General features: G+C 49.8%; 1 protein-coding gene across 1 annotated transcript; it reads right to left on the bottom strand.

The window, feature by feature from the left end:
* Positions 1-1,652: 1,652 nt before the first annotated feature.
* On the bottom strand, positions 1,653-2,962 carry LOC148218861 (uncharacterized). The gene has a single exon (XM_088157789.1). It carries the CDS (start codon positions 2,817-2,819, stop codon positions 1,653-1,655), a length of 1,167 nt encoding a protein of 388 aa, XP_088013915.1. The 5' UTR covers positions 2,820-2,962.
* Between the last annotated feature and the right edge of the window lie 7,078 nt (positions 2,963-10,040).

The raw sequence follows: 10,040 nt of genomic DNA, 5'->3' as shown, positions 1-10,040 counted from the left end.
AGCCCCTTTTCCCAGGTAGTGTATCTTTTTTCAGCATCTTTAAAACCACGGGAATAGAAACCAACAGGCCTTGTAGGGCCTTCTGGGCCCCGTTGCCATATGTGCACTGACAACCCCGAGGTGGCAAATCCCCATTCTACCTGAAAAGGATCTGTGGGATGGATAGGGCCTAGGGCTTGATGTGCAGTTGCTTCAAAAATCAGCAATTGTAGTGCTTCCTCCTGAGAAGGAGTCCAATCCCATTTTACCCCTTTCCTCAGCAAGTCATAAAGAGGTCTGGCAATAATTGAAAAATCAGGGATGTGTTTTCTCCAAAACACTAATAATCCCAGAGCTTGTTGAAGCTCTTTCCTGGATCCAGGCATTTTGATTTGATCCAGGGAGGTTAGAGTATCAGGTGGAATACATGTCATACCTCCTTTCCACCAAATCCCCAAAAACTTCATCTCCTGAGAAGGTTTCTGAATTTTCTCTGGGGGAATTTGTAAGTCAAGGCGTCCCAGATGAGAAATTATTTTCTGTTGGGTAACCCCCACTACTTCTATTTCATCTCCCCCCACCAGAATATCATCAATGTATTGATAGACAGCTACATTGTCAGGTTTGGGTATCTTTTCTAATTCCTGGGCTAAAGCATGGTGGGCTAGAGTAGGGGAGTGTTTATAGCCTTGAGGAAGCCTAGTGAAGGTGTATTGCTGTCCTTCCCAGGTGAAGGCAAAATGGTCTATGTCCTCTGGCTGTATAGGGATCATAAAGAACGTGTCTTTGACATCTATAGTTGCCATGATTGTATGAGCCTTCTCCTGAATTGAAGTTATCAGTTCAGCTGAATTTGGGACAGCTGCTGTGAGAGGATCTGTGTTTGCATTTAGTCTGCGAAAATCTACTGTCAGCCTCCACTTTCCGTTAGGTTTACGGACTGGCCACACTGGAGAGTTAAAGGGAGAATGAGTGTCAATTATCACTCCCTGATCTCTCAGGTCCTGAATAACTGGCTTGATTCCTTCTTTGGCACCCGTGGGAAAGTGGGTATTGTTTCACATTAGTAATTTTACTGAAAGGTAAGGAGGGTGCGGTTTGGAGCAGATTAATATTAAAACGTGGTGTGCCAAAGGACCAGAGACAACCCTCCTCATCTTCCCACTGCCTCCCAGCAAGGACATCCATTCCTAATAAATCATTTGGAATATCCCCAATTACAATTTTAATAAGTAACAAATTCTCTTCTCCAGGTAGTAGGATTTTTATCAGAGCTATATCCATAGCTTCTGTGGTCCCCAAGGCACTGAGAACAAAGCATTGTCTCCTCGTTGGAACAACTCCACATTTCTGCACAGCTTTTCTTGTTAGTGCAGAAATTTGGGCTCCAGTGTCAACCACAAAAGTGACAGGTGACCTTCTAGGACCAACTATTGCTGTTATCAGGAGGTCCCCAGTATTGGGATTTCTGGTGAGCGTTCTAAGAAATAACCAGTTTTCCCCCCCCTCCCTCTGCTCACCCACGAGAGACGGGGTTTCTAGTTTCCCTGCTTCTGAAGCCGTTTCAGTTCCATTCCCAAAAACTGAGAAGGAGGAAACTCTGACTCAGCTCTCAGAACCTGTGGAGGAGATTGATTTGGCTCACTGCCCAGAATCTGTGGAGGGGTTAAGTTTTACTCACTGACCATAGCCGGTGGAGCAGGAGGTGCACTAGGCTGGACAGTAGGAGAGTTTGATGTAAGGATCTTAGGGCAATGCCAATTCACAACAATTTTTATCAACTTGTCAAGTGGTAAGCCATCCATAACATCTTTAGGAATTTGTTTCTTTAACCCCAACGACCACCAGTACTGACGAGAAGTATTCAACTTCCCCTTTTCTGGCTTATCACTACTAGGAGAAATGATGTGTCTAACACCTTTGGTTTTCTCCACTTTATCCTCTGGGACTTTGACGGGTCCATATTTCCTGCTGTAATTCAGCAATTCCTGTGCAACTTTGCTCCATGTCCAAACGTTACGGTTATTGTCCGGAGACTCTGGAGTCCATCTAGGAGGGGTTTCATAGGGAGGGAAAGAGTCCACGGAACCAGATCGCTCATGTGAGTTCCCAAGAAATCTATCTAATCTTTCTACAGGTGTCATGGATGCAATAGTTTTTTGAAGGAGAATTGCGGTAGATTTGAGAGTTTCTGGGAGACCACGAATTAAAGGGGTCATGATTTCAGGCATTACAGGTAATTGCATAGGTGATTCATAGGTGGTAGTCAGTTTTCTCTCATGTATCATTTGCAAGCAAGCAGCTTTGTGAATGTTTTCCAAAAGTTGGTCGGGAGTACCAACTAAAGCTATAGGGTCTCCCCTTTCCAGGGGGTTAAGCCCCCCGGCCCAAAAAGCTGCACGTTGGGTCAAGGACCATGGGTATCTTTTATCTCTGGTTGTTAAGAAAACTCCATGTCCCCAATACCCACTTGCTTCGCTTTCTGATAATTTAATCTGATCTCCCCCAGTAAGAGACACTCGAAATACATATTCAGTTTCTGTTTCATGAGGGAGTCGCCCATATTCTTTTTTCAGTTTTGCTAATTCAGTGGCAGAATATGGGATTTCTTTTGTAGATATGTTTGGTTCAAAATCATCAGGACCAAGATAAGTATATTGTGTTTTAACCATAGGTCTTAATTTTGGACAGCAGTTTTCCCCAAGATTTTTCATTACAGTTAACTCCTTTTGGGGATAAATTTGATTAATGTGAACAATCTCCTTTTCCTCTGTTTCTGTGTGTGTTTCATTCTGCTTTAATCTTTTTGCACATTCTTTTTTTAGGGCAGCCTGTAGCATATGATTTTCGTCTCGCAATGAGTGGTTCTCATTTTGCAGAATTTGAACAAGATTTTGCAAAGAATCTATAATTGTGCTTTCTTCACTCACTCGCTTAAAGCGAGTTTCTATGGCTGCCGTAAGACAAGCTCCCAAAACTGAGCAGAGTATGGTTTTATTTTTGCCCAGTTTGAACCTTGACTCATGTTGCAAGGAATATATCCTATCAATCACATTCTCCAGATTAAACCAATTATTGTTCGCCCATTCCTCCCCACCTTGGGACGGTCTGGCGCTATACTTAGCTAATAGAGCATAGAATGCAGCTTTATCTGTTACAGTGGAATTCTCAGTCATTTTGTGAAGGGATAAGTAAAAACCACAACAGGGAGGTCTATTGCTTAAGTTACCACACACAACGAAACAGCTTTCGCTGTGTGCCCCCCTTCGCTTCCCTGTGTGGGTGAAGAGACCAAACTACTTGGGAGGCACTCCTTAGTTACAAAACACCAGGTTGTCTCTTCACTGCACCAAGTAGGCAAACATCATAAAAAACAACAACAACAACAACAACAGCAACAGCAACAACAACAACAACAACAGTGTCCCGCCTTTTGCACCAGTAGATCTTTTGTGAAATTCTGACGACAGAGCCCTCAAGCGAGTCTGGGGATGCTCCACACCAAGGTGTCTGCAGTCTGCGGGAAATCAGAAAAACCACCCTTGCTTTCCAGACAGGCTCACCCATCCGAGGTGGCCAGCTAGGTGCGGCTGGAGTAAGACTTCCTTCCCCTGATACAGACTACAGACAACCTTGCATCCCTTCTGTCTGCCAGAAAATCCTGTCCGTGACGCCAATTTAATGTCACGATCCGCTATTAATGCAGAGCGGGGGTCGTGATGGTTCTTTTGATCTCAAAGGTGCAAACAGGCAAAATGCAGGGGACAAAATCAGTTTATTCAACAACAGAAAATCAGTTTAGTCAACAACAGCAATGCATTTCATCAAATGCCAACAATTCAGTTACGGTAAAGGGGAGAGGTACAGGATAAGGAAAGGGGAAGGAAAGGAAGGGATGGGAGAATAGCTACCAACAGACGAGACGGGCGTCCTCGCGGGTCATCCGATAGACGAGTCCTCGTCCGTGGGGAGATCTCAGGGGTCTTCATCAGTGGAGAGATCTCAAAGGGTCTTTTCCAGAGGGTCTCTCTTTTATAGTCTTTCTCCAAAGCGAGTGGCCTCTGGCCAAAAGGTGGGAAGATTTATGGACCATTGTGTGGTGCTGCAGGAGACAGGTACGGACAATCAGTCCTCAGTTGATGCAACACAGTCTCTGGTTGGTGCCACGACAGCACGGTCCAGTGAACACAATACACCAGCACACAGTCATGAGCATCCACCTGGCCCGGCCAGTAAACCATTGTTCAGAGTCAGCCTGGGTGGGGTCCTCAAGGTCTCCTTGCGACGGTCGGGAGGCAAAATCGAGGGGAACTTCGGACCGACCCTTACACATGTGCATTTTGCCATTGCATTTTGCCACTGCAGTTTTGCCATTGCTTTATGCCATTGCTTTGCTTTACTTTGTTTTTGCTTTTGAGACTAACGTGCTTCTACAATAAATAACTTTACAGAAACTATTAGCTGCCTTGCTGTAGAGAGCCTGGTGCAGGAATAGCTGGAAGAAAAAGGCCATAGTCAGATCAACTTAGTAAAGCTAGCAAAGTGGGCCTCAGTCTCACGGATACAGTGTCCTTGAGATAGGGAAGGCACGCAGAATTGAGAAAAACATGAATGCCGAAGTGCTTAGCTAAGCCGCACAGCTAGACCAATGATGAGCTCAGATTTTGCACTATGCATGAGCTAATTAAGCACTGTATTTAATCGCCACTCTGCGTATCAATAAACGAGACTTTGCTGATGACCATATGGTGTCCGCGTCTCCCTTCTCCGACACCTTGCTTTTTACACAAAAGGAGAGTAAGCCTGACAGTGTGGGTTCACAAGAGGCACCCGGAGGTTTTCCTAAACCTCACATGCTGGAAGCGAGAGATTAGGCACAGGGAAACACCTGCAGGAGGAAAATCCTCAGGACACAGAAAGTGTATCAGGCAATGAGAGAAAACAAACCCAGAAATGTTGTGGCAGGGAGAGTTCAGAGATCTCCATAGGATCCCCTGCAGTGCAGCCCCTCCCTCTAAACAAGCCCCCTCCCACCTGTCCCCCAGCCAAGCCTCTGCCCTCAGGGCCGGGGGTCCAAGTTGTGGAGCCCCTCCTGTGCAGGCAGAGCTGCAGCAGAGCCGTGGGGCAGCTCTGCGGCCCCGGGCCCAGTTCCCTCTGCAGAGCACAGGGCTGGGAGCAGCTGCCCGGCACTGGGGGCTCTGGGAGGGGGCACAGCTGGCTCAGGGTGATGCTGTCCCCAGTGCCTGGCTGTGGGCAATGCTGTCAGTGCAGCCAGGGAAGGAGCTGGATCTGCCTTACTCCAATGCCATCACTGGGACACTTGGAAGTGTCTCTGAGATTTCAGCCCAAGCTGGGAGCTTCAATCCAGGATGCAAACCCCTCCTAGAGCATCTTTGTGTTATCTGAAAACCCACGGGGAAAGGCAGAAGTGTTCTGACAGTGAAAATTCTGTTAGGGTGGTGAAATGAGCAATGTGAGTCCTTGGATACAAAAATGGTGCTGGGCTGTGGTGGATACATTGCTCTCAGCAATATCTGTTGATCTTTAAGGAAAACAGGGCAGTGTGAACATCCTCCATTTGAGAAATATGAAAGCCTGAAGAAACTCTGAACAGAATGAAATGACAGATTATTTTCCCTCAGTCTCCACTGATCATCTTGCCTCAGGGAACTCACTCTGTTCTACCAGAGGGCAGCAAAAATGCTGAGGGTTTCTGATATCCAAGAATACCAGGAGAGAGGTGGGGGGAGCTAAAAATACAAAACCTCAGAACTCTGAATCACCAAAGTGTATCTGTGTGTGTTCCAGGGGAGGGAGGATGGGATATGGCTTTGATTTTGGTACAGCTATCTCCTCTAACTCCTCAATAACATTTTCTCCATGAACTGGTCCCCATGTCGAGAGAAACCAAATGTCCAACAGCAGCTCCATCAGCCACTTCCTCCTGCTGCCATAGGCAGACACGCGGCAGCTGCAGCTCCTGCACTTCTGCCTCTTCCTGGCCATCTCCCTGGCTGCCCTCCTGGCCAACGGCCTCATCATCAGCGCCGTAGCCTGCGGCCACCACCTGCACACCCCCATGTTCTTCTTCCTGCTCAACCTGGCCCTCAGCGACCTGGGCTCCATCTGCACCACTGTCCCCAAAGCCATGCACAATTCCCTCTGGAACACCATACACATCTCCTATGCAGGATGTGCTGCACAAGTTTTTTTCTTTCTTATGTCATCTGAGTTTTCCCTCCTGACCATCATGTGCTACGACCGCTACGTGTCCATCTGCAAACCCCTGCACTACGGGACCCTCCTGGGCAGCAGAGCTTGTGCCCACATGGCAGCAGCTGCCTGGGCCAGTGCCTTTCTCAATGCTCTGCTGCACACAGCCAATACATTTTCCCTGCCCCTGTGCCATGGCAATGCCCTGGGCCAGTTCTTCTGTGAAATCCCACACATCCTCAAGATTTCCTGTTCCAAATCCTATCTCAGGGAAGTTGGGCTTCTTGCAGTTAGTGTCTGTATAGTACTCGGGTGTTTTGTGTTCATGGTTTTCTCCTATGTGCAGATCTTCAGAGCTGTACTGAGGATTCCCTCTGAGCAGGGACGGCACAAAGCCTTTTCCACCTGCCTCCCTCACCTGGCTGTTGTCTCCCTGTTTATCAGCACTGGAACATTTGCTCACATGAAGCCCCCCTCCATCTCCTCCCCATCCCTGGATCTGGCGGTGTCAGTTCTGTACTCAGTGGTGCCTCCAGCCCTGAACCCTCTCATCTACAGCCTGAGGAACCAGGAGCTCAAGGCTGCAGTGTGGAGACTCATGACTGGATGATATCGGAAACTGTAAACTGCTGGTCAATTTCTGCAAATCACTTGTAATAAAAGTAATCTTTGATACTTCTTGATGGTGTGATTGTGGGGTTATTTTCTTTTGATTCAATTTTATCATATTGTCCTCAAGAAAACAAATTGTTTGTTCCATTTCTCATTTTAACTCTCTCCAACTTTTTTGTGGCCACAGACTGCACCATAAAGGAGATGTGCTCTTGGTGGTTTAAATTAAAAAAAGGATCTCCCAGCAAAGATTTCTCAAGAGATGCCCCTTTTGTTCCCTTCTCTGGAGCTGCAGTAGCAATGTCTGTGTGCAGAGCTGGAGCAGATCAGTGCTGGCACAGCAGCTGTGCCCAGCAGCAGTAGCAGCACTTGGTGTTGCCAGTGCTGCTCCCGTGCCACTGCCCCACTGCCCTCCTGGCCCTCGTGTTGCTGCAGGGCCTGAGTGCTCTCGGGGCCGTGCCCGGCCATGGGGGTGGCAGTGCCGGGGCTGAGGCAGGGACAAGCCATGGGCACTGCTGGGGCAGCGCTGACGCCTCAGGCCAGGGCCTGGGGGCTCCAGGCTCCTTGGCCACGCTCTCTCCACAACACTTGGCCAGCCCAATGCTGAGCACAGAAAAGCCCCGGGAGCAGCCCCAGGCTGGCCGTGGGCAGGCTGGGGGCAAACAGCATGGCTGGTGCTCTGCAAGCCCCCTGCAAGGGGGACACCCTGGCAAGGAGCAGCAGAGCAGGGGCTGATCCATCCCCACTGCGCTGGACACCCCAGGGCAGTGTCCCAGAGCGTCCTCATGCACCTGCCAACAACATCCCCCCTCTGCAGCCCTGGCCTCTCCCCCAGCTCACACAGGAGCCGCATCCTTGCAGGCACACACACGGCAGCACTGGCTCAGGAGCCCCTGTTTGCATTGCACACAGCAGGCTCAGCACCCCCATGGTGCTGCTGTGGGGACATGGAGCTGAGTGAGCACACATGCCATCAGCCCCTGGGGCCAGCAAGGGCTGGGGGATGGCAGCAAAACCACTCAGGTTTGTCGTGGCCTCTGAAGTCAGCCAGAAAGTTTGTTCCCATGAGCTGGGAGTTTCCTGTCCCACTGCAGATGTTGTTGCTCAGAGCCAGGGCTGCGTGGCAGCCACCCCCAAACTGCTCTGAGCATTTCCTTTCCTTCGCCTATGCTTTCTTTCCTCTTTCCTTCACCAGATTTCTTCCTCTTGCCCATCCCTGTCCCGTCCCCAGCACACAGCCCATCCCTGTTTGCCGTTTCCTCTCTGGCCCAACTCCCTATTTTAGTTCCTTAGCGGATACCCTTGGGGAGCAGGATCATCCTCCAAGTGCTTCAGGAATTGTCTGCAGGGTCCTGCAGTGCCTCGTGCTGCTCCCTTGCCAGAGGCACCACAGGCCAGGGGGGCACATCTGGGCTGCTGTGTCTGGGTGTGGAGCTGCCTACTGTGGGCAATGAGGAGGAGCTGGAGAGGCTCTGCAGGACTGACAGGATGGGCTTTGGGGCTGTGTGGAGAAGCTGAGGGACTGGACACAGCACTCGAGGTGCTGCCCAAACAGTGCTAAGCACAGGGGAAGAATCACTGCCCTGCTCCTGCTGGCCACACCATTCCTGATCCAGGCCAGGAGCCATTGGCCTTCTTGGCCATCTGGGCACACTGCTGGCTCATGTCCAGCCTGCTGTCCATCAGTGCCCCCAGGTCCCTTTCTGCCTGGCTGCTGTCCAGCCACTCTGTCCTCAGCCTGGAGCACTGCAGGGGTGGTTGTGGCCAAAGTGCAGGACCTGGCACCTGGTCTTGTTAAACCTCACCTTGTTGGATTTGGGCCCTGGATCCAGCCGGTCCAGGTCCCTCTGCAGAGCCCTCCTATCCTCCAGCACATCCACACTCACACCCAGCTTGGTGCCATCTGCACATTTGCTGATGCTGCACTCAATGCCCTCATCCAGATCATCAATGCAGATATTGAAATCCACGCTGGCTGGCTCTGATCCCTCAGCCATCCTGGAGGTGCCCTGTGATGGCACTCAAGGTGATCTGTTCCATCACCTCACCAGGCACCCAGGTCAGGCTGACAGGCCTGCAGTTCCCCACATCCTCCTTCCAGCGCTTCTTGGCGATGGGCTCACATTGGCACCTCCAGTCCTCTGGCACCTCCCTGCTGAGCCAGCACTGATGAGAAATGATGGAGAGCAGCTTGGGGAGCTCATCCAGCAGCTGCCTCATCCCCCTAGGATGGATCCCATCTGGTCCCAGAGACACCAGTGAGCATCTGAGTGGCTCAGCAGGTCCCCAGCTGCTTCCTCCTGGATTACAGGGGTCTGTTCTGCTCCCTGTCCCCATCTACCAGCTCAGGAGAACACTTGTCCTGAGGACAACTTGTCCTATTGTTGAAAACTGAGGCAATGAATGGGTTAAGTGTCTCAGCCTTTTCCTCATCTTTGGTAACCATATCCCCCCTAATAAACAATAGAGGTTCTCCTTTTCCCTTCTTTTGCCATTAATGTATTTCTAAAATCATTTTTGTTATCCTTCACAGAAGCAGCCACTTTAAAACCTAATAGAGCTTTCACCTCTCTAGTTTTCTTTCTGCATGACTTAGCAACATCCTGAAATACTTCTTGAGTTGCCTGTCCCCCTCTGTCCAAAGGTGATTCACCTTCTTTCAACCCTGAGTTCCTGGAAAAGCTCCATGCCCTACTAGGCCAGTCATTTTCCTTTCTATCTGACTTTTTGGCACAGAGGGACAGGCAGCTCCTACAAGACTTCTTTCTTGAATTGTCTCCATCCTTCCTGGGAAACCTTGCTTTTTAAAGGCTGTTTCCCTTAAAAAAAATCAGTAACTGATTTGGTACTCTCCAAAACTGCATCCTGAATAGGCCAAATTCTATTCTCTTAAAGTCCAATGTAGAAGTTTTGTAGATGCCTCTCCTTCTTCCAGAGAATATTTAAAATCTCCATAATTTCATGGTCACTGTAGCCCAAACAGCTTCTCAACAACACATCTCCCACCAGCCCTTCTCTCTTTGTGAACACCAGGAGACAGAGCTTCCCTTGGGAGTGGGAAGAGAAGGAAACCTCCCCAAAGTGCAGCCTGGAAGGTTCAGCCTGGAGGTGAGGAAGCAGAAAAGTCCCTCCCAGGGCAGAATGTTGGTGCCCGAGGTGTCCCAGCGTGAGGCTGGGCCATGCCATGGCTCTGTGTGCCAGGAGCCGGCAGCGCTGGGTGCAGGGAGCCCAGGGAG

This window comes from Sturnus vulgaris, unplaced genomic scaffold (assembly GCF_052056855.1).
Source record: "Sturnus vulgaris isolate bStuVul1 unplaced genomic scaffold, bStuVul1.hap1 Scaffold_157, whole genome shotgun sequence".
Taxonomy (NCBI): domain Eukaryota; kingdom Metazoa; phylum Chordata; class Aves; order Passeriformes; family Sturnidae; genus Sturnus; species Sturnus vulgaris.
This window is presented reverse-complemented; position numbering and strand designations above follow the sequence as displayed.

Excerpts from the sequence above, each read along its gene's own strand:
- LOC148218861 (XM_088157789.1), bottom strand. The coding sequence starts at position 2,819 with ATGCTACAGGCTGCCCTAAAAAAAGAATGTGCAAAAAGATTAAAGCAG.